This window comes from Tachyglossus aculeatus, chromosome 22 (assembly GCF_015852505.1).
Source record: "Tachyglossus aculeatus isolate mTacAcu1 chromosome 22, mTacAcu1.pri, whole genome shotgun sequence".
In the NCBI taxonomy this organism is placed as follows: domain Eukaryota; kingdom Metazoa; phylum Chordata; class Mammalia; order Monotremata; family Tachyglossidae; genus Tachyglossus; species Tachyglossus aculeatus.
This window is the reverse complement of record NC_052087.1, coordinates 6,444,610-6,469,843: the sequence shown is the minus strand read 5'-3', so window position 1 is coordinate 6,469,843 and position 25,234 is coordinate 6,444,610. Positions and strand designations below refer to the sequence as shown.

At 43.5% G+C, this 25,234-nt stretch overlaps 1 protein-coding gene across 2 annotated transcripts in view; it reads right to left on the bottom strand.

Annotated features, from left to right (window-relative positions):
* DNAJC24 (DnaJ heat shock protein family (Hsp40) member C24) overlaps positions 1-25,234 on the bottom strand; it is an 81,646-nt gene that overhangs the window by 16,036 nt on the left and 40,376 nt on the right. For both annotated transcript variants that reach the window (XM_038763997.1, XM_038763999.1), the window contains one exon: positions 13,485-13,623. In XM_038763997.1, coding sequence (XP_038619925.1) covers positions 13,485-13,623 — 139 coding nt within the window. The remainder of the gene's footprint in view (positions 1-13,484; positions 13,624-25,234) is intronic.

The window sequence follows — 25,234 nt, the reverse complement described above, 5'->3', positions numbered from 1 at the left end:
TAGTACAGTGCTCTGCACATAGTAAGCGCTCAATAAATACGATTGATTGATTGATTGATTGATTAGACCGGCCCAGAAGAAACCACCTTAAGAAATGCAGGTTGATTAGACTTGCTGGTTTATTCAAATCTCCACTATCCCCATGATACTAACAAGTGGGCCAAATGTTGCTAGGTTTTCAATCGCCTGGCCTAAGGACAGTAAAACCAATTTATTTCCTTTTAATCCACCAAGGGCGACAGTTCACCGAAGCAACGATTTTCAGATGCTCCCAACCTGGTCTGGATTTGTAAATCACTCGGGGATTACGGATTCAGCATCCCATTCCTGCTCCTGCTCCAGCACCGCCAAATGCCGATGGCAACTGGCCCCGAATGTTCTTCAGCGTTTTGAGCGCTTAGAACAGTGCTTGGCCCATAGTAAGCGCTTAACAGGTACCATTATTATTATTATTAAAACATGCTTTACTATATTAGTGTTCTTAAATACCAAAGAATGGGTGACCAAAATGAACAAAAGCCAATAGTGGAGATCCATTTTCAAATCTCCCGACTGTCAAGCCCCAAAAGGTCTTTCTCTGGATTTGTCAATGGACCTGAAATTTGAAACACCTTTAAACACCTACCCTCAGATTGAGGGAATAACAGATAGAGCTGGCTGAAGGAAGGCCCAATGTCCAATCAATCAATCAATCAATCAATCAATCAATGGTGTTTACTGAGCACTTGCTGTGTTCAGAGCATTGTACTAAATGCTTGGGAAAATACAACAGAGTTCCTAAGATGCCTCATTAACTATTTACCAGACAGTTCTGAGGGTTTTTTTTTTGTTTTTTTTATGGCATTTATTAAGCGCTTACTATGTGCAAAGCACTGTTCTAAGCGCTGGGGAGGTTACAAGGTGATCAGGTTGTCCCACGTGGGGCTCACAATCATAATCCCCATTTTACAGATGAGGTAACAGAGGCCCAGAGAAGTGACTTGCCCAAAGTCACACAGTTGACAAGTGGCAGAGCTGGGATTTGAACCCATGACCTCTAACTCCAAAGCCCGGGCCCTTTCCACTGAGCCACGCTGCTTGTTTCTCTTCTCATGTGTTTGGGTTTTTTAAATGGTATTTTTAAGGATTTTTCTATGTGCTCAGCACACTGAAGTAAATACAGGATAACCGGGTCAAAATAATTCCTAGGACTGGGACTAAAATACCACCTTGATTTATTTATTACGTAGAGGCTGATATTATTAAGCGCTTAGCACAGTGCTCTGCACACAGTAAGCGCTCAATAAATACGACTGAATGGCTCTCTAAATTGAGTGAATGCTTAAAATAGCTCTTGGTGGAGCCTGTCTATTTCTCAACTCAGAGTGTTTCTATGAGTTGTCAGCTTTTTGAGGGCAAGGATCATGTCTTCTACTTTCATCATCATCATCAATCGTATTTATTGAGCGCTTACTATGTGCAGAGCACTGTACTAAGCGCTTGGGAAGTACAAATTGGCAACATATAGAGACAGTCCCTACCCAACAGTGGGCTCACAGTCTAAAAGTCACACTTTCAGACTGTGAGCCCCATGTGGGATTCCCAGGTAGGTATCCAGTCTAATTAACCCGAATTTACCTCAGTGCTTGGCCCATATTAAGCGCTTTAATGTGTAAAATTTGGGTTTGTAGAGGCAAGGCAGCTACGTCTTCCTTGCGTGATTACATTTACCTGCTGGGAAGAAATCACCGGCTGTGTATGTGCAGTCTCAAAACCAACAAGGCAGCTGTTAATCCTGGAGAGAAGAAGCGGCCTCCACCAAGGAGATTAAAAAAAAAAAAAACCCAATCTGCGTTAGGAAGAACTGTTTTCTCATGTATTCATTCATTCAATCGTATTTATTGAGCGCTTACTGCGTGCAGAGCGCTGTACTAAGCGCTTGGGAAGTACAAGTCGGCAACATCTAGAGACCCAACAGCGGGCTCACAGGCTAGAAGGGGGAGGCAGACAACAAAACATAGTAACAAAATAAAATAAATAGAATAAATATGTACAGATAAAAGGCCTTCCAATTGCCTGGAAGTAGGCATGATTAACAGCTCATGCCCAGAGGTGCTGACAGCCCTGGTTTTCCCCCGAACTACCACCACCTGCCTGGACTTTGGGAATGACCGAGACCAACCAGAGAATATCAGTAGTGAGAAGGGAGAGGCCAAACCTCAGGTTGTCCTGCCAGCCTGGCCTAGTGGAAAAAGCGCCGGACTGGAAGTCACGAGGCCGGGATTTTAACCGCGGCTCTACTACCGATGTTTTCTGGCCACCTTGGCCAAGTCACTGAACTTTTCTAAGCCTCCGCACTCGCATGTAAACTGAGGAGAAAATGCCTGCTCTCTGTACTGCATAGCTGGAAGCCCCAAGTAGGGCACAACCTCCCTAAAACTTGCACTTTCCTCTCCGTGCAAACTGCTACTATACCGATCCGAGCACTTATCCCAGCCCGCCTTGACTACGGCACCGCTCTCCCCACTCCAGTCCACGCTTCACTCTGCCGCCTGTATCATTTTCCAAAATAAATGTTGAGTCCTCCTTCCCCACTCCTCAAGAACCTCTGGTGTTTTGCCCATCCACCTCCACATCAAACAGAAACTCCTTACCATCAGCTTTAAAGCACTGTCAGCTTGCCCTCTCCTTCTGTACCTCGCTTATTTCCTGCTAGAACACAGTCTGTGCACACCAACCTGATCACTGTACCTCATCATCATCAATCGTATTTATTGAGCGCTTACTATGTGCAGAGCACTGTACTAAGCGCTTGGGAAGTACAAATTGGCAACATACAGAGACGGTCCCTCCCCAACAGTGGGCTCACAGTCTAAAAGGGGGAGACAGAGAACAAAACCAAACATACTAACAAAATAAAATAAATAGAATAGATATGTACAAATAAATTAAATAAATAAATACATAGAGTAAAAAAAAAAAATATGTACAAACATATATACATATATACAGGTACCTGTACCTCGACTTCATCCGTCTCACCGTTGACCCCTCGTCCGCGTCCTCCCCGCTCCATACGTGACAGACCGCCGCTCTCCCCACCTCCAAAGGTTTATTAAAATAACATCTCTTTAAAACATCCCTTCCCTGAGAAAGTCCTCTTTTCCCCTCCTCCTTCTCCCTTCTTGTTAAACGCTTGATAAGAATAATGATGGCATTTATTAAGCGCTTACTATGTGCAATGCTGGGGAGGTTACAAGGTGATCAGGTTGCACAGTCTTAACCCCCATTTTACGGCTGAGGGAACTGAGGCACAGAGAAGTTCAGTGACTTGGCCGAAGTCACACAGCTGGCAAGCGCTTAGTACAGAGTTCTGCACGCAGTAAGCGCTCAATAAATACGACTGAATTGGCGGAGCCGGGATTTGAACCCATGACCACTGACTCCAAAGCCCGTGCTCTTTCCACTGAGCCACGCTGCTTCTCTTGTTGCTCACCCACCCTCAGCCCCACAGCACTTATGCACAGATCTGTAATTTATTTATCTATATTGATGTTTATCTCCCCCTCTAGACTGTGAGTTCTTTGTGGATAGGGAATGTGTCTGCCAAACATCCTAGCACTTATTACAGGGCTCATAAGCGCTCAATAAATGCAACTGATTGATTGATTAATTGATCACGTATCCACCCAGTGCTTAGCGCTGTGCTTGGAACAGGTGAGTTTAGTAAATATAATAATTATTTGGTGACCCTGGGAGTCCTGGGGCAGGCCGAGAGGCAGGGCCAATTGGGGGTACATACAGGGGACCACTGCTATATCATCAACAATGGAATTTATTAAGCGCTTACTATGTGCAGAGCTCTGTGCTAAGCACTTACAGTGCAGACTCTGCAAAAACTCCTTGACATGGAGCATCTGACTTACCCCAAGAACTGTTGCAAAAAAAGATATATTACTTCACTCAGAGAAGCAACGTGGCTCAGTGGACAGAGCCCGGGGTTTGGAGTCAGAGGTCACGGGTTCAAATCCCGGCTCTGCCAATTGTCAGCTGTGTGACTTTGGGCAAGTCACTTCACTTCTCGGAGCCTCGGTTACCTCATCTGTAAAATGGGGATTAAGACTGTGAGCCCCACGTGGGACAACCTGATCACCTTGCAACCTCTCCAGTGCTTAGAACAGTGCTTTGCACATAGTAAGCGCTAAATAAATGCTATATATAAAAAAAGGACACTCCCAGTGTAGACACGAGTACCTTTTTCCGTTCAATGAAAGAAATTAAAGGCACTTCAGATCAACTGCATCTAGTCTGCGCTTTTCACTACTTAATACAGTAAAAGATTTTCAAGCACAGTCCTGGGGAAACAATTAAGAAAAACCAAATAATCAATCAATCAATGGTATTCATCGAGAGCTTACTGTGTGTAGAGCACTGTCCGTAGCGCTTGCGGGAATACAGTACAACAGAGTTGAGAGACACAGTCCCTGCTCATGTCTGGTGAATTTCCCCTCCATCATTATCACATGGGAAGCAGCGTGGCTCCGTGGAAAGAGCCCGGGCTTTGGAGTCAGAGGTCATGGGTTCGAATCCCGGCTCCACCACTTGTCAGCTGGGTGACTTTGGGCAAGTCACTTGACTTCTCTGGGCCTCGGCTACCTCATCTGTCAAATGGGGATTAAAACTGAGAGCTCCCCGTGGGACAACCTGATCTCCTTGTAATCTCCCCAGCGCTTAGAACAGTGCTTTGCACATAGTAAGCGCTTAATAAATGCCATCATTATTATTATTATCACATCCAACTGCAGAGAAGAAATCCCTAGCAGCATATAGGAACTCCCAGAATTAACTGTCCAGAAAAGAAAACATGCTGTGAGATAAACCTTGAAAGGGCTTGCATTTGGGGATAAATTTCATCTTATAGGTCATGCTAGCCAACCTAGACACAGCTATTTAAGAAAAATCCGTAATTGGCTCAATAAACAAACCAAAAACCTGCCCGTTTTCATACTGGAAACGTTTCTTCCTTATCACAAAGGCGTTATCTCCAACAACCAGCAAGACTACTTCTTTAAGCCTTGTTTGCTGCCAACATGGCAACTTTCACAACCCGGCTCTCCTTCTGGCAACTGCTTCGCCAGAATCTTTTATTCCCCAATCCACTAGCCCCAAAGCTTCACACCACCTCCTCTCCGGCTTGCTCTCTTCATCTTCTGCTTAAATAATTGTGGTACTTGTTAAGCGCTTACTGTGTGGTCTTCTCTGTGCACGGTAAGCGTTCAGTAAACACGACTGAATGAATACGTGTTAGGCACTGTTCTCAGCGCTGGGGAAGATACAAGATAATCAGGTCCAGTCTAAGACGGAGGGAGCACGGGTATCAAATCCCCATTTTACCGATGAGGTAACTGAGGCACAGGGACTTCTGTTTTTTTAAAGCGTTTACTCTGTGCCAGGCATTGTACTAACCGCTGGGGTATTCATTTTGGGATAAATTTCATTTTATGGGTCATTCTGGCCAACCTAGAAGCAGCTATTTAAGAAAAATCTGTAATTGGCTCAATAGACAAACCAAAAACCTGCCCGTTTTCATACTGGAAAAGTTTCTTCCTTATCACAAAGGCGTTATCTCCAACAACCTTATCGCCAACCACCAGCAAGACTACGTCTTTAAGCCTTGTTTGCTGCCAACATGGCAACTTTCACAACTCGGCTCTCCTTCTGGCAACTGCTGTGCCAGAATCTTTTATTCCCCTATCCACTAGCCTCAAAGCTTCACATCACCTCCTCTCCGGCTTGCTCTCTTCATCTTCTGCTTAAATAATTGTGGTACTTGTTAAGTGCTTATTTTGTGGTCTGTTCTGTGCACGGTAAGCGTTCAGTAAACACGACTGAATGAATACGTGTTAGGCACTGTTCTCAGCGCTGGGGAAGATACAAGATAATCAGGTCCAGTCTAAGACGGAGGGAGCACGGGTATCAAATCCCCATTTTACCGATGAGGTAACTGAGGCACAGGGACTTCTTTTTTTTAAAGCGTTTACTCTGTGCCAGGCATTGTACTAACCGCTGGAGTATTCATTTGGGGATAAATTTCGTTTTATGGGTCATTCTAGCCAACCTAGAAGCAGCTATTCAAGAAAAATCTGTAATTGGCTCCATAGACAAACCAAAAACCTGCCCGTTTTCATACTGGAAAAGTTTCTTCCTTATCACAAAGGTGTTATCTCCAACAACCAGCAAGACTACTTCTTCAAGCCTTGTTTGCTGCCAACATGGCAACTTTCACAACCGGGCTCTCCTTCTGGCAACTGCTGTGCCAGAATCTTTTATTCCCCAATCCACTAGCCCCAAAGCTTCACACCACCTCCTCTCCGGCTTGCTCTCTTCATCTTCTGCTTAAATAATTGTGGTACTTGTTAAGCGCTTACTGTGTGGCCTGCTCTGTGCACGGTAAGCGTTCAGTAAACACGACTGAATGAATATGTGTTAGGCACTGTTCTCAGCGCTGGGGAAGATACAAGATAATCAGGTCCAGTCTAAGACGGAGGGAGAACGGGTATCAAATCCCCATTTTACCGATGAGGTAACTGAGGCACAGGGACTTCTTTTTTTTAAAGCGTTTACTCTGTGCCAGGCATTGTACTAACCGCTGGAGTATTCATTTGGGGATAAATTTCATTTTATGGGTCATTCTAGCCAACGTAGAAGCAGCTATTCAAGAAAAATCTGTAATTGGCTCAATAGACAAACCAAAAACCTGCCCGTTTTCATACTGGAAAAGTTTCTTCCTTATCACAAAGGCGTTATCTCCAACAACCAGCAAGACTACTTCTTTAAGCCTTGTTTGCTGCCAACATGGCAACTTTCACAACCCGGCTCTCCTTCTGGCAACTGCTTCGCCAGAATCTTTTATTCCCCCATCCACTAGCCCCAAAGCTTCACACCACCTCCTCTCCGGCTTGCTCTCTTCATCTTCTGCTTAAATAATTGTGGTACTTGTTAAGCGCTTGCTGTGTGGCCTGCTCTGTGCACGGTAAGCGTTCAGTAAACACGACTGAATGAATACGTGTTAGGCACTGTTCTCAGCGCTGGGGAAGATACAAGATAATCAGGTCCAGTCTAAGACGGAGGGAGAACGGGTATCAAATCCCCATTTTACCGATGAGGTAACTGAGGCACAGAGCCTTCTGTTTTTTTAAAGCGTTTACTCTGTGCCAGGCATTGTACTAACCGCTGGAGTATTCATTTGGGGATAAATTTCATTTTATGGGTCATTCTAGCCAACGTAGAAGCAGCTATTCAAGAAAAATCTGTAATTGGCTCAATAGACAAACCAAAAACCTGCCCGTTTTCATACTGGAAAAGTTTCTTCCTTATCACAAAGGCGTTATCTCCAACAACATTATGTCCAACAACCAGCAAGACTACTTCTTTAAGCCTTGTTTGCTGCCAACATGGCAACTTTCACAACCCGGCTCTCCTTCTGGCAACTGCTTCGCCAGAATCTTTTATTCCCCAATCCACTAGCCCCAAAGCTTCACACCACCTCCTCTCCGGCTTGCTCTCTTCATCTTCTGCTTAAATAATTGTGGTACTTGTTAAGCGCTTACTGTGTGGTCTTCTCTGTGCACGGTAAACGTTCAGTAAATACGCCTGAATGAATATGTGTTAGGCACTGTTCTCAGCACTGGGGAAGATCCAGTCTAAGAGGGAGGGAGAATGGGTATCAAATCCCCATTTTACCATCCCAAGGGGGAGGTGAAGGGGTTAATCATCAAGTTTTACCTCTCCCCTTCCCCTGAAGAAATGACAGCCCTCAACTGTCCGGGGGGATTTTCTGCCTCGCTACACATACTTGGTTTTAACTTAAAAAAAAATCTGCCAGGGGTTTGCACCCTGATGTTTATCTTCAGCTTCTACCTGCGGCAAGTTTTTTTTACAGCTGATTTTCAAATTCCTGAAATTGTGGCAAGCACTGATTTAACCAAAAATGGAACTGATCTGACACCTCGAAGTGCTCTGTCAGAATCCCGTACAGGGCTAGTTTTAGCGCTTAATTTCGTTGTGAAAAGAATTAGGACGGGGAGGGGTGCCTATTTATCAGATCATTTTTTTGATGGATAAATTGGGATCTGCAGGCTAACTGGATAGGTGAGTGGGATTGCCAGTGCTTGGCACGTAGTAAGCGCTTAATAAATGCCGTTATTATTATAATAGGAAGAAAAAGAAATCCAAGCGGGAGCGAAGGTTCTCAGAGAATGAATCAGAGGGGAGAGGATGGAGGTGGGAAGGGGATGACTGGGTGACTGATTGATTTGACCGTCCTGGGGTTCGGGGGCAGATATTTGGGAGGAAATGGCATCCTTAGAGAAGCAGCGTGGCTCGGTGGAAAGAGCCCGGGCTTTGGAGTCAGAGGTCACGGGTTCAAATCCCGGCTCCGCCACTTGTCAGCTGTGTGACTTTGGGCAAGTCGCTTCACTTCTCTGGGCCTCAGTTCCCTCATCTGGAAAATGGGGGTGAAGACTGTGAGCCCCACGTGGGACAACCTGATTACCTTGTATCTCCCCCAGTGCTTAGAACAGTGCTTTGCACATAGTAAGCGCTTAACAAATACCAACATTATTATTATTATTATTATTATTGTTATTATTATTATTATTATTTGACCGTCCTGGGGTTTGGGGGCAGATACTCGGGAGGAAACAGCATCCTTAGAGAAGCAGCATGGCTCAGTGGAAAGAGCCCGGGCTTTGGAGTCAAGAGGTCATGGGTTCAAATCCCGGCTCCGCCACTTGTCAGCTGTGTGACTTGGGGCAAGTCGCTTCACTTCTCCGGGCCTCAGTTCCCTCATCTGGAAAATGGGGATGAAGACTGTGAGCCCCACGTGGGACAACCTGATTACCTTGTATCTCCCCCAGTGCTTAGAACAGTGCTTTGCACATAGTAAGCACTTAACAAATACCAACATTATGATTATTATTATTATTTGACCGTCATGGGGTTTGGGGGCAGATCCAACTGCTGGGTAGGGACTGTCTCTATATGTTACCAACTTGTACTTCCCAAGCGCTTAGTACAGTGCTCTGCACACAGTAAGCGCTCAATAAATACGATTGATGATGATGATACTAAGGAGGAAACAGCATACTTAGAGAAGCAGCGTGGCTCAGTGGAAAGAGCCCGGGCTTTGGAGTCAGAGGTCATGGGTTCTAATCCCGGCTCCGCCACTTGTCAGCTGTGGGACTTTGGGCAAGTCACTTCACTGGGCCTCAGTTACCTCATCTGTAAAATGGGGATTAAGACTGTGAGCCCCACATAGGACAACCTTATCACCTTGTATCCCCCCTCAGCGCTTAGAACAGTGCTTTGCACCTAGTAAGCGCTTAACAAATGCCATTATCATTATTATTATTCTCCAGGCCTCAGTTACCTCATCTGTAAAAATGGGGATTAAGAGCCTGAGCCCTATGTGGGACAGGGACTGCATCCAACCTGATTGACTTGTATCTACGCCAGGGCTTGGCACATAGTGAGCGCAAGATGATGACCTGTATATATGTATATATGCTTGTACATATTTATTACTCTATTTATTTATTTATTTTACTTGTACATATCTATTCTATTTATTTTATTTTGTTAGTATGTTTGGTTTTGTTCTGTCTCCCCCTTTTAGACTGTGAGCCCACTGTTGGGTAGGGACCGTCTCTATATGTTGCCAATTTGTACTTCCCAAGCACTTAGTACAGTGCTCTGCACACAGTAAGCGCTCAATAAATACGATTGATGATGATGATGATTGACGCTCCCGCCCGACCCATTAGCATGGAGGGTGGATATTGAAGGCTCTAATATAATAATAATGTTGGCATTTGTTAAGCGCTTACTATGTGCAAAGCACTGTTCTAAGCGCTTGGGGGGATACCAAGTGATCAGGTTATCCCACGTGGGGCTCACAGTCTTAATCCCCATTTTACAGATGAGGTCGCTGAGGCTCAGAGAAGTTAAGTGACTTGCCCAAGGTCACACAGCAGACATGTGGAGGAGGCGGGATTCGAACCCATGACCTCTGACTCCAAAGCCCGTGCTCTTTTCCACTGAGCCACGCTGCTTCTCTAAATAATAATAATGACATTTATTAAATGCTTACTAAGTTCAAAGCACTGTTCTAAGCGCTGGGGAGGTTAATCAATCAATCAATCAATCAATCGTATTTATTGAGCGCTTACTATGTGCAGAGCACTGTACTAAGCGCTTGGGAAGTACAAATTGGCAACACATAGAGACAGTCCCTACCCAACAGTGGGCTCACAGTCTAAAAGAGTGGGCTCACAGTCTAAAAGGTTACAAGGTGATCAGGTTGCCCCTCGTGGGACTCACAGTCTTCATCCCCATTTTCCAGATGAGGGAACTGAGGCCCGGAGAAGTGAAGTGCCTGGCCCGAAGTCACACAGCTGACAAGTGGCGGAGCTGGGATTTGAACCCATGCCTTCTGACTCCAAAGCCCGGGCTCTTTCCACTGAGCCACGCTGCTTCTCTAATGAAAGACTCAGACTTCCCAGACTGAGCCCCTTCCTTCCTCTCCCCCTCGTCCCCCTCTCCATCTCCCCCATCTTACCTCCTTCCCTTCCCCACAGCACCTGCATATATGTATATATGTTTGTACATATTTATTACTCTATTTATTTATTTTACTTGTACATATCTATCCTATTTATTTTATTTTGTTAGTACGTTTGGTTTTGTTCTCCGTCTCCCCCTTTTAGACTGTGAGGCCACTGTTGGGTAGGGACTTGTCTCTATAGGTTGCCAACTTGTACTTCCCAAGCGCTTAGTCCGGTGCTCTGCACACAGTAAGCGCTCAATAAATACGATTGATGATGATGATGAAAGGCTCAGAGACTCCTAACCTGAGGCCAGCCCATCACTTCATGTAACGGCGGCCCAAGTGTGACAGACCTGACCTACATATCCCCCGCCTTTCTTCCCCCCAATATCCCGCCCCTGCTTCGTGACGCTATTTTCCGAGACGCGGGGCCGCCTAGTTAACTCACTTCGCTAGAAGATTATTTCTAACCGGCTTCTTAAGGAACAATGTGCTGTCAGCTCTCCTCTGTGGAAAGCGTTAAAAACCTCACGTTTAGGAGAAAAATCAGAATGTAGCCCTTATGCCTTGACTAAGGACATAGGCTTGGGTACCACTCTCTCTCCCCAAATGGCACCGCGTGCTATTCAGACGGACGTGTGTGCGGCTGGAAGCATGTTCCCTAATTTTTCAACCACGTTGCTTTGTGCAACGTGATAAAATCCGTGATAAAATAAGATCCGTGATAAAAGCGTGCTTTAAGACACCACTGGCTATATGTTGCACATGGGCTTTGAAATCTACTGGGTAACCATGCAAGAGGCTTGCCAAAAAGAATGCTTTAATGAATCTGAAATGTTCACAAAGCTCTTCTAATAAGAACTTTTCCCCTAAAGGGGAATGACACAATTTATAAATCTAATCTAATTTATAAATCTTACCTCCTTACCTTCCCCACAGCGCCTGTATATATGTATGTGTATATATCATCATCATCATCAATCGTATTTATTGAGCGCTTACTGTGTGCAGAGCACTGTACTAAGCACTTGGGAAGTACATATTGGCAACATATAGAGACAGTCCCTACCCAACAGTGGGCTCCCAGTCTAAAAAAAAAAAATATATATATATATATATTTATATACATATATATACATGTATATATTATATACATATATATACATATACATGTATGTATGTTTGTACATATTTATTTCTCTATTTATTTATTTATTTACTTTACTTGTACATATCTATTCTATTTATTTTATTTTGTTAGTATGTTTGGTTTTGTTCTCTGCCTCCCTCTTTTAGACTGTGAGCCCACTGTTGGGTAGGGACTGTCTCTATATGTTGCCAATTTGTACTTCCCAAGCGCTTAGTACAGTGCTCTGCACACAGTAAGCGCTCAATAAATATGATTGATGATGATAAATCTTATCTCCTTCCCTTCCCCACAGCACCTGTATATATGTATATATGTTTGTACATATTTATTTCTCTATTTATTTATTTATTTACTTTACTTGTACTTATCTATTCTATTTATTTTATTTTCTTGGTATGTTTGGTTTTGCTCTCTGTCTCCCCCTTTTAGACTGTGAGCCCACTATTGGGTAGGGACTCTCTCTATATGTTGGACTTCCCAAGCGCTTAGTACAGTGCTCTGTACACAGTACGCGCTCAACAAATACGATTGATGATGATAAAGTGCTCTAGCAAAACGTACGTAGGAGAGCACAAAATTCAACAATCTGAAGTACGAAGGAGGCTTTTTCAAGTATTACCAAAATAGCAATTAAGCTCCAGCTTTAGAAGGAAAATCCCCTTATTCATTATTAAACTGGGCTCCAATGTTGAGCATACAGCTATTTTCTGGCGGTTCTGTCAACTCCCCCGTTTTTATGTAAGGCTGGAATAAAGAGCCGTGATTAATTAAAAATTGACGACGGAGGAGCAGAGAGCAAATCAATCACCTGGTGCAGAAACAGGCAATCCTGGAAATTATTTATTTATTTTACTTGTCCATATCTATTCTATTGATTTTATTTTGTTAGTATGTTTGGTTTTGTTCTCTGTCTCCCCCCTTTTAGACTGTGAGCCCACGGCTGGGTAGGGACTGTCTCTAGATGTTGCCAACTTGTACTTCCCAAGCGCTTAGTCCAGTGCTCTGCACACAGTAAGCGCTCAATAAATACGATTGATGATGGTTGATGATGATAAAGTGCTCTAGCAAAATGTACGTAGGAGAGCACAAAATTCAACACTGCTCTGCACATAGTAAGCGCTCAATAAATACGATTGATGATGAAGTACGAAGGAGGCTTTTTCAAGTATTACCAAAATAGCAATTAAGCTCCGGCTTTAGAAGGAAAATCCCCTTATTCATTATTAAACTGGGCTCCAATGTTGAGCAAACGGCTGTTTTCTGGCGGTTCTGTCAACTCCCCCGTTTTTATGTAAGGCCGGAATAACGAGCCGCGATTAATTAAAAATTGACGACGGAGGAGCAGAGAGCAAATCAATCACCTGGTGCAGAAACAGGCAATCCTGGAAATTATTTATTTATTTTACTTGTCCATATCTATTCTATTGATTTTATTTTGTTAGTGTGTTTGGTTTTGTTCTCTGTCTCCCCCCTTTTAGACTGTGAGCCCACGGCTGGGTAGGGACCGTCTCTAGATGTTGCCGACTTGGACTTCCCAAGCGCTTAGTCCAGTGCTCTGCACACAGTAAGCGCTCAATAAATACGATTGATGATGATGAGGATGGAAAACGCCATTTATGGACGGCGGCAGAACCCGCTTCCCGGCGCCGCTGCTGCGGTTACGCGCTTAACAAATGCCAACATTATTATTATTATTATTATTAGCTTGTATCTATCCCAGCACTTCGAACTGTCCTTGGTGGAACCTACCTTGCCGCCGCAGGTCATACTCCTTCTTCGTCTCTTCGTTCCCCAGAATCTTCCACGCCTGATCGATTTCAATGAACCTCCGCACGCGCTCCTCCACGGTTTCGGCTGGCACGTCTGCACTCTGTTTGTCCGGATGATACTGCCAGTCCACGAAAGACAGAGAGAGAGAGAGAGCTGAGTGGGGATGACTAGTAGGCAAAAATATATCAGTAGTAAATCTCACCCTGATATAAGCGAGGGCGATGGGGAGGTGAAACCCGAGGTGTCCACGTAAACGAGACCACGGCCCGGTTAATTAGCCCGCCGGAATTGCTGCCAGCCCACGAGTGGCAGGACATGTCACAATGTGCGCAGGCCGCATTTTCTGGATAATTCTGGATAATGGACAGTTTACCTACAGGGAATGACTAACGCAAACAGAAATAGGTACATGCAGAGGCGTAAGAGGGGGGGAAGGAGGGGAAGGGAAAAAGGCGAGAGAGACTATCCCATCAGCACTTCAGGCCCGGTGACAATACTGATATCCTTATCTTCCCTCCCAAATCGTCTCCCTGACTTAACTTTTTCATTCCCAGATGCCACCACCGTCCTCCGCGAGTTTCTCCAGCTCAGAACCGCGGTGTTATTCTCGACTCTTCCTTTTCTTTCAGTCCCCAAATTATTTCACCAACTCTTCCTCCGCGGCATTTCCCGGATCTTCCCCCTTCACCTCCATCAAAACGGCCACCGTGCCCGTTGCAGGAATTTATCATATCCCAGCTTGACTATTCCCTCAGTCTCCTTGCTGATATCCCTGCCTCCAGGCTCTCCCCTCTCCAATTCCTAGTCCAATCTGCTGCCCACATCATTAAGCACTTAGTACAGTGCTCTGCACACAGTAAGCGCTCAACAAATATGATTGATTGATTGTGTCTTGATAGAGAAGACAGAGAATAATAATTAGGGCATTTGTTAAGCTCTTACTAATGTGCCAGGCACTGTCCTAAGCGCTGGGGTGAATACAAGCAGATCTGTTTGGACACAGTCCCTGTCCCATGTGGGACTCACAGTCTCCATCTCCGTTTTACAGATGAAGTAACTGAGGCACAGACAAGTGGAGTGACTTGCCCGAGGTCACACAGCGGGCAAGTGTCAGTGCCGGGATTAGAACCCATGGCTTTCGGGTGCTCTATCCACGATGTCATGAGTGCTGTGGCCTGGCGGATTTGGAGGGGAAGGTGGTTCTACGAGGTGGAAAGGTGGGGGGAATGGAGAACAAACCACAGCTTGAGAGAAAGAAAGACTATGAGATGATGATGATAATAATAATAATAATGATAATGATGGTATTTGTTAAGCACTTACTACATGGCAAGCACTGTTCTAAGTGCTGTGATAGATACAAGCTAATAATAATAATAATGTGGCATTTGTTAAGCACTTACTACGTGCGAAGCACTGTTCTAAGCGCTGTGGGGGGCGATACAAGGTGATCAGGTTGTCCCACGTGGGGCTCACAGTCTTCATCCCCATTTTACAGATTTTTAGACAGTCTTTTAGACTGTGAGCCCACTGTTGGGTAGGGACTGTCTCTATATGTTGCCAACTTGTACTTCCCAAGCGCTTAGTCCAGTGCTCTGCACACAGTAAGCGCTCAATAAATACGATTGATTGATTGATTGATTTACAGATGAGGTAACTGAGGCTCAGAGAAGTGAAGTGACTTGCCCAGAGTCACACAGCTGACAAGTGGCGGAGCTGGAATTAGAACCCGTGACCTCCGACTCCCAAGCCCGGGCTCTTTCCACCGAGCCACGCTGTGGTCACAGTCCCTGTCCCACATGGGGCTCACAGTCTTAATTCCCATTTTACCGATGAGGTAACTGAGGCACGCGGAAGTGAAGTGACTTGCTTAAGGTCACGCAGCAGACAAGTGGCAGAACTGGGACTTGAGATGGGGGTGTAGTGGGAGATGATGGTAGTGGATAAGGAAGTGGGGTATTGCTAATGAATTCTTAAAGCCAATGATCAGTACTTCCCATTTTATTTTGTTAGTATGTTTGGTTTTGTTCTCTGTCCCCCCCTTTTAGACTGTGAGCCCACTGTTGGGTAGGGACCGTCTCTATATGTTGCCAACTTGTACTTCCCAAGCGCTTAGTACAGTGCTCTGCACACAGTAAGCGCTCAATTAATACGACTGATGATGATGATGATGTGGGAGAATTGTTAACCACTTGAAGTCTCTGTGGGATGGGGAGATGTGCGGACTGTAATAGAAAAATGATCTGGGCATTCATTCATTCATTCAATCGTATTTATTGAGCGCTTACTGTGTGCAGAGCACTGTACTAAGTGCTTGGGAAGTACAAGTTGGCAACATATAGAGATGGTCCCTACCCAACAGTGGGCTCACAGTCTAGAAGGGGGAGACAGAGAACAAAACAAAACATATTAACAAAATAAAATAGAATAAACATGTACAAATAAAATAAGTAGAGTAATAAATCATCATCAATCATATTTATTGAGCGCCTACTATGTGCAGAGCACTGTACTAAGCGCTTGGGAAGTACAAATTGGCAACATATAGAGACGGTCCCTACCCAACAGTGGGCTCACAGTCTAAAAGGGGGAGAGAGAGAACAAAACAAAACATATTAACAAAATAAAATAGAATAAACATGTACAAATAAAATAAGTAGAGTAATAAATCATCATCAATCGTATTTATTGAGCGCTTACTATGTGCAGAGCACTGTACTAAGCGCTTGGGAAGTACAAATTGGCAACACACAGACAGTCCCTACCCAACAGTGGGCTCACAGTCTAAAAGGGGGAGGCAGAGAACAAAACAAAACATATTAACAAAATAAAATACAATAAACATGTACAGATAAAATAAGTAGAGTAATAAATCATCATCAATCGTATTCATTGAGCGCTTACTATGTGCAGAGCACTGTACTAAGCGCTTGGGAAGTACAAATTGGCAACACATAGAGAGTCCCTACCCAACAGTGGGCTCACAGTCTAAAAGGGGGAGGCAGAGAACAAAACAAAACATATTAACAAAATAAAATAGAATAAACATGTACAAATAAAATAAGTAGAGTAATAAATCATCATCAATCGTGTTTATTGAGCGCTTATTATGTGCAGAGCACTGTACTAAGCGCTTGGGAAGTACAAATTGGCAACACATAGAGAGTCCCTACCCAACAGTGGGCTCACAGTCTAGAAGGGGGAGACAGAGAACAAAACAAAACATATTAACAAAATAAAGTAGAATAAACATGTACAAATAAAGTAAGTAGAGTAATAAATCATCATCAATCGTATTTATTGAGTGCTTACTATGTGCAGAGCACTGTACTAAGCGCTTGGGAAGTACAAATTGGCAACACATAGAGAGTCCCTACCCAACAGTGAGCTCACAGTCTAGAAGGGGGAGACAGAGAACAAAACAAAACATATTAACAAAATAAAATAGAATAAACATGTACAAATAAAATAAGTAGAGAAATAAATCATCATCAATCGTATTTATTGAGCGCCTACTATGTGCAGAGCACTGTACTAAGCACTTGGGAAGTGCAAATTGGCAACACAGAGAGAGTCCCTACCCAACAGTGGGCTCACAGTCTAGAAGGAGGAGACAGAGAACAAAACAAAACATATTAACGAAATAAAATAAATAGAATAAACATGTACAAATAAAATAGAGTAATAAATACGTACAAACATATATACATATATACAGGTTAGCAGGGTGAGGACTGGAAAGGGAAGAAGCTCTAGAGTAGTAGCAATAGTATTTATTAAGCACTTACTGTGTGCAGAACACTGTAGGAACTCAACGGTTCTTGAGCTATAGTCCTAACAGTGATTTATTTTAAATGACAGTCACAAATCCCCGAGGGGAAAAAGGATAGGGGAGAGCATGACAAAGTATTATCGGCAGGGATATGCTCCAAATACCTCTTCAGTGCTGGTGTGTGAAGGAGTAAACCCTTCTCTCACATGAATGAAACAGCAGGAAACACTAGCTACCTCGGCAATTGGCACTCTTCAGAAAAAACAGAGATAAAGGACGTCCATCATCGACGCTAATGATAAATCTCCCATTACTCCACCAACTGCCATTATCACTGCATGAAAACAACTTCGGACCCAAACATGTAACAATCTATTCTAAAAATGGACCCGATAGTCGATATTTAACTCTGTGCCAACGATCACATATATCAAGGCGGAGATGGCACACATTTAGAAGAGCAGAGAGCAGCTTCCGAGCACCCGTCCACTGACTGGCTTCGCTCTTTCAAATCAAATGAACGAAACTGGTTTCTTGTCATTTGTAAGAGCAGAGAGCAGCTTCTGAGCACCTATCCACTGATACACTGCCCACTCTTTAAAATCAAATGAACGAAAACTGGTTTCTTGTCATTCCAACAACACTGAAAGCCACCCGGATAATGTAAAGTGTGTGACCAGACTTAAATTTTATGACTGCCTAATTATATTCACCTTATTTGTGACGAAATGGGTCCACTTCAACTTGTCAACTCTTTCATACGTCCGGCCTGCACGCATTAAGACAGTGACGCGAGTCATTGCCGGCTCACCACCCTACCATTGACGCAGTAAGCGCTCAATAAATACGATTTATGATGATGTCTCCCGAGCGATGGGGTGAACTGCCCAAGCAACAGGCAAAACGGCGGCATTTACCGAACAAGAGTGGGCAGAACCTCAGAATACAAGTTCCTAGAGGTCGGGGCCGTGCCAGGTCTACGTTCTGCCTTACAGTCCAAGGGATCATCATCATCAATCGTATTTATTGAGCGCTTACTATGTGCAGAGCACTGTACTAAGCACTTGGGAAGTACAAATTGGCAACACATAGAGACAGTCCCTACCCAACAGTGGGCTCACAGTCTAAAAGGGGGACAGAGAACAAAACCAAACATACTAACAAAATAAAATAGAATAGATATGTACAAATAAAATAGAGTAATAAATATGTACAAACATATATACATATATACAGGTGCTGTGGGGAAGGGAAGGAGGTAAGATGGGGGGATGGAGAGGGGGACGAGGGGGAGAGGAAGGAAGGGGCTCAGTCTGGGAAGGGATGTTAAATGCCAAATGTTGACTTTTCCAAAAGATTAAAATCAACCCAGTCAACAACCTCGATTGTCCATAATTGTTTGGGGCAGGCCTAGGTAGCACTGGGCAGTGATTGATCGGTCATGGCAATGCTTGTACTGCGGGCAGGGGAACATCAGACAATTATTTTAGTTGACCGGGCCTTTCGGCACTATTTTTAGATGATCTGTTCATATCTATTCTATCTGTTCTATTTATTTTATCATCATCAATCGTATTTATTGAGCGCTTACTATGTGCATTTTGTCAGTATGTTTGGTTTTGTTCTCTGTCTCCCCCTTTTAGACTGTGAGCCCACTGTTGGGTAGGGACCGTCCCTATACGTTGCCAGTTTGTACTTCCCAAGCGCTTAGTGCAGTGCTCTGCACACAGTAAGCGCTCAATAAATACGATTGATGAGGATGGTGATGATCTGTTCAGTTCACGGCCCGGCACGCGATACACTTGAGACCTGGGGGAATCCAGGCGTGGCAACGTGAGGCTTATTTGGATTAAGATATCTGGACAAGAGTGAGAATCCAGGCTTGGCAACGTGAGGCTTATTTGGATTAAGAGATCCAGACAAGAGAAGCCGCGAGTCTTAGTGGATACAGCCCGGGCCTGGGAGTCGAGTCAGAAGGACCTGGGTTCTAATCCCGGCTCTGCCGCCTGTCTGCTGTGTGACCTTGGGCAGGCCACGCTGCTTCTCTGTGCCTCCGTTAACTCTTATCTGTAAAGGGGTGATTCAGCGTGTGAGCCTCTTATGGGACAGGGGCTGTGTCCAATCTAACTAACTTGTATCTGCCCCAGCACTCAGAACAGTGTCTGGTATATAATAAGCGCTTAACAAATACCGTAATTATTCATAATTAGGATGTTCCAATACTCCCTCCAACTTCTCTTTCACGTTGCCAACTTGTACTTCCCAAGCGCTCTGCACGCAGTAAGCGCTCAATAAATACGACTGATTGATTTCATGTTTGGCTTGCAGGCAAGTACATATTTATTACTCTACTTTATTTGTACATATTTATTGCTCTATCAATGATGTGTATATAGCTATAATTCTACTTATTCTGATGGTACTGACGCCTGTCTACTTGTTTTGTTGTCTGTCTCCCCCCTTCTAGACTGTGAGTGGGTAGAGACCGTCTCTACATTTTGCCGACTTGTACTTTCCAAGCGCTTAGTACAGTGTTCCGCACTGCTTAAATATTTCAGTGTTTCTATTGCTCCTGATGTTTCTGCCGCCAGTCCATTTCCCCCCATGCCCCTCCCAACCTATGTGCAGGGATTGCGAGTCCCTAGGGGAAAACAGTCAGTGACTAATTCCCACCTGTAGACTCTTTTCCATTCATTCATTCATCCAATCGTATTTATTGAGCGCTTACTGTGTGCAGAGCACTGTACTAAGCACTTGGCAAGTACAAGTCGGAAACATATAGAGACGGTCCCTACCCAACAACAGGCTCACAGTCTAGAAGGGGGAGATGATTTCAGTTAAACAGAAATATCATCATACACCTAAATCTTTGTTACAATTTTCCAATGCTTTACATACATAAAGCCATTATATTTATTGAGCACTCAATGAGTGTAGTGCACTGAACTAAGCGCTTGGGAAAGTATGATAGAACAAGACTTGGTTTACACGTTCCCTGCCCACCAAGAGCTCACAGTCTACAGTCCATTTATTCTCTTAATAAATACAGAAGCAGCACGACCTCATGGAATGAGCACAGGCCTACGAGGCAGAGGACTTGGGTTCTAATCCCCCGCTCTGCCTTTTACCTGCTGTGTGATCTTGGGAAGTCCCTTCACTTCTCTGTGCCTCAGTTCCCTCATCTGCAGAATGGGGATTTAATATCTGTTCTCCCTCCTCCTCAGACAGTGAGAACTGTGATTCTGTATCTACCAGTGCTTAGTACAGTGCCTGGCACATAGTAAGTGCTCAACAAATGACACAGTTATTACCGTTATTACTACCACTACATTTGGCAAAGAGCAGGTCACTGGCGACCTAGGAAAGTGCTCTGTTTTTTGGTCAACTATAGGCTTCCTGTCCCCATTTGTTCCAAATCTACAGTGAGGCTTTTTTTAAAAAAACTGTTTTTATGAACTAAAAAAGAAAGGTCACAAACTCAAACATAGGGAGCGTCCTTTAAAGGCAGAATAATCCTCTCTCGGAATTTATTTCACTCTCCTCTAGTACCTACCTTTTGACCAGCGTAAGGAGCAGTGTGGCCTAGTGGATAGCGCACAGGCCCAGGGGTCATAAGGGCCTGGGCTTTAATCCTGGTTCCATCACTTGTCTGCTGTGTGACCTTGGGCAAGTCACTTCTCTGTGCCTCAGTTACCTCATCTGTAAAATGGGGATTAGGACTGTGAGCCCCCCGTGGGACAACCTGATCACCTTGTAACCTTCCCAGCGCTTAGAACAGTGCTTTGCACATAGTAAGCGCTTAATAAATGCCATCATTATTATTATTATTATTAAGACTTTGAGCATCTAGTGGGCTATATATATAGTATATAGTATATACTATACACTATACTATATAGTATAGTATATAGTATATATATAGTATATACTATACTATATAGTATAGTATATATATACTATACTATACAGTATATGTATATATACACACACACACATATATATACACTATACTATACTATATAGTATATGTGTGTGTGTATATATACACTATATAGTATAGTATATATATATATATATACTATACTGTATAGTATAGTATAGTATAGTATACTATAATGGCATTAATAAATGCTATTATTATTATTATTATTAAGACTTTGAGCATCTAGTGGGATATATATAGTATATAGTATATACTATATACTATACTATATAGTATATATAGTATATACTATACTATATAGTATAGTATATATACTATACTATATAGTATATGCATATACACACACATATACACTATACTATACTATATAGTATATGTGTGTGTGTATATATACACTATATAGTATAGTATAGTATATACTATATAGTATATGTATATATATATGCACACATATACTATATAGTATGTGTGTGTGTGTGTGTGTGTGTGTGTGTGTGTGTGTGTGTGTGTGTGTGTGTGTGTGTGTGTGTGTGTGTGTGTGTGTATATATGTACTATGCCGAACCTGATTAATCTGAATCTACCCCAGGGCTTAGTACAGTTCCTGGCACATGGTAAGTACTTAACAAATACCATAAAAAAACCCAGAAAACTAAAAAACACCCTTCTGCTGCTATTCCCATTCGTGGGGGCCTCAGAGATACCTACTGCTGAGTAGGCAAACAAGGAAAAAAATGTCCTTTATACTGAGACTCCAACAGACAGAAAGAGTGACAGGTAAAACAGAAGAAAAAAAAAAAGCCACCACTTCACCCCCACTTCCTTCTCCCTCCCCTCCTTAAGGAAATATTTATGTTGAAACAGGGAGCAGGACAGTCAGGCAGCTTTAAGCATAGATATATGCCCGTCTCTCTCTCTCTCTCTTTCTCTCTCCCCCTGCCCTGGAAACCAAGAGAGATGGGGGTGTAAATGTGAAGCGGGTCCCATATACCTGAAAGATACTAAGAATGGCATTTATTAAGCGCTTACTATGTGCAAAGCGCTGTTCTAAGCGCTGAGTGGGTCTGTGGGAGAGAGAGCTGCCCCCAAGGAGACACGGAGAGCAACAGAGGCAGTAAGTGACGGGAGAACGTGGGCAACAGAACCATGATTTTTAAAGCCCAAAATGAAAAGGGAAAGCAGAAGTAAGAGGGAAGCTAGTGAGGGCTAGAGTCACTTTGGGGCCATCTTTTTTTTCCCTCCAAATATTAAGGACAAAACGTGTGTTTCCCAACGTCTCTCCTGGTCCCGGGGGCGAGTGACGGCTGCTGAGCGGGGCTGGGGGGGTCGGGGCCACTGGCCCACGGCCTTTTGCAGCCACAGCTCAGTGCAGGAGTCACAGCTGTAAGAGTGGGAGCGGGAGTTAAAAAGGATCCTGGTTTCCCACTTTCTTTCCTCTCCCCTCTAGACTGCAAGCTCGTTATGGGCAGGGAACATAGCCACCACCTCTGTTTTACCGTAATAATAATAATAATGATGATTATTATTATTATTACATCATTATTACACGGTAGAGGTAGATACAGGGTAGATTATTGTATCTACCTTGGCGCTTAGTCCAGCACCCGGCGCATAGTAAGCGCTTTACAAATACCTTAAAAAATAATTAAGAGGTGATGACGTAGGTTGAAAAGTGGAGAGAAACTGGACAGGCTCAAAGCTGAGGCTTGGGGACCCAGGAGAATGGTTAGATGATTTAACCGGCAATAAAACTAATCTAACGAAATAAAGCAGTGTGAAAAGCAGCATCGTCCAACAGAAGGAGCACAGGCTTGAGAGTCAAAGGTCCTGGGTTCTAATCCGAGCTCCGCCATTTGCTTGCTGTGTGACCTTGGGCAAGCCACTTAACTTCTCTGTATATATATATGTATATATGTTTGTACATATTTATTACTCTATTTATCTTACTTGTACATATCTATTCTATTTATTTTATTTTGTTAGTTTTGTTCTCTGTCTCCCCCTTCTCGACTGTGAGCCCGCTGTTGGGTAGGGACTGTCTCTATGTGTTGCCGACTTGTACTTCCCAAGCGCTTAGTCCAGTGCTCTGCACACAGTAAGCGCTCAATAAATACGATTGACTGATTGATTGATTCTCCGTGCTTCAGTTTCCTCATCTGTAAAACAGGAATTAAATCCTCCTGCCTCTGAATTAGACCGTAAGTCCCATATAGGACAGGGACTATGTCCAATTTGATTATCTTGTGCTTATCCCAATGCTTAGTACAGTGCCTAGCATCATCATCATCATCATCAATCGTATTTATTGAGCACTTACTATGTGCAGAGCACTGTACTAAGCGCTTGGGAAGTACAAATTGGCAACATATAGAGACACTCCCTACCCAACAGTGGGCACATAGTAAGCACTTCAGTTCCACAAAACAAAAACAAACAAAAAAAACCCCACCACTAACATTTTGTAGGGTTATTTTGCTCACGTGTGAAATAAACACTTTTGTACAGAATATGCTCTGGTGTTAATCACAATTCTCTGAAACAATTAAATTACCTTAAGGTGAGGCAGGGGAATGCTTTGTAGAGGTTTCTCTGGCCAGGGAACAGGTCTACCAAGTCTTTTATACTGAACTCTTGGCTCTGCCAATTGCCAGCTGTGTGACTTTGGGCAAGTCACTTAACTTCTCTGGGTCTCAGTTCCCTCATCTGTAAAATGGGGATTACGACTGTGAGCCCCCCCGTGGGACAACCTGATCGCCTCGTAACCTCCCCAGCGCTTAGAACAGTGCTTTGCACATAGTAAGCGCTTAATAAATGCCATCATTATGATTAACTCTCCCAAGTACTTAGTACAGTGCTCTCTGCACACAGTAGGTGCTCAATAAATATGACTGCTTGAATGATACCAAAATGCTGAATGAATGAGTACCTTCATTATGCTAACGTGAAAACCACAGTGAAAATTTCACCGAGTCCTCAGCCAGGCCTATTTCTCCATTTGTCCTGATTCTTTAGTAATCACGCATGCTAATGTTTCATTTTCTTTCACAAACACTGCCTTTATTTCTTTGTTTCCACATTCCAATTAATGACTGAAACCAGAAGAGGCATCCCAATGGCATTTTAATCTGTTGAGATTTTACAAAATAATGAAGCTATAATTCAAGCCAAACCTCAGACCCCTGAACATCCTCACTTGTCTATCTTTATGATAAGACAAAGGGGTAGTTTAAAGTCCTCCCTACGACAGAGAAGTTAAAAAATACAATTAAACAAGCATTTGGGAAGCAGCATGGCCTGGTGGAAAACAGCGTAGGACTGGGAGTCGGCCATCCTGGGTTCTAATGCTGGCGCTGCCAATTGCTTGCTGTGTGACCTTGGGCACATCACTTAATTTCTCTGTGCCTCAGTTTCTTCAACGGTAGAATGGGGGTTAAATCCTACTCCCTCCTACTTGGACAGTGAGGGACCATGTGTCCAACCAGATAAACTTGTAACTACTGCAGCGCATGACACATAGTAAGCACTTAGTACAGTGCTCTTGCACACAGTGAGCGCTCAATAAATACCAGTGATTGATCTATTCTCTTTATTTTATTTTGTTAGTACGTTTGGTTTTGTTCTCTGTCTCCCCCTTTTAGACTGTGAGCCCACTGTTGGGTAGGGACTGTCTCTATATGTTGCCAATTTGTACTGCCCAAGCGCTTAGTACAGTGCTCTGCACGTAGTAAGCGCTCAATAAATACGACATGATGATGATGATGATGATGATGAATAAGAAAAATTGTAAAAGCATCTACTGAAGTGTAGAAAAAACATTCCGGTCAGGTTCCGAAGTTCCACAGTCACTAATTACAAAAATATTTCCGGGCTCAGCAATACTGTAGGTAGCACTCCAGATCACCTTAATAGGAGTGCCTTAGTTACACTTCATTTTGAAATTTAGAAAGCATTGTTTATTCCACCCGTAGCATTCTAATTAATTGTTGCACTTAATATAAGGCTAGCGTGGTCATCT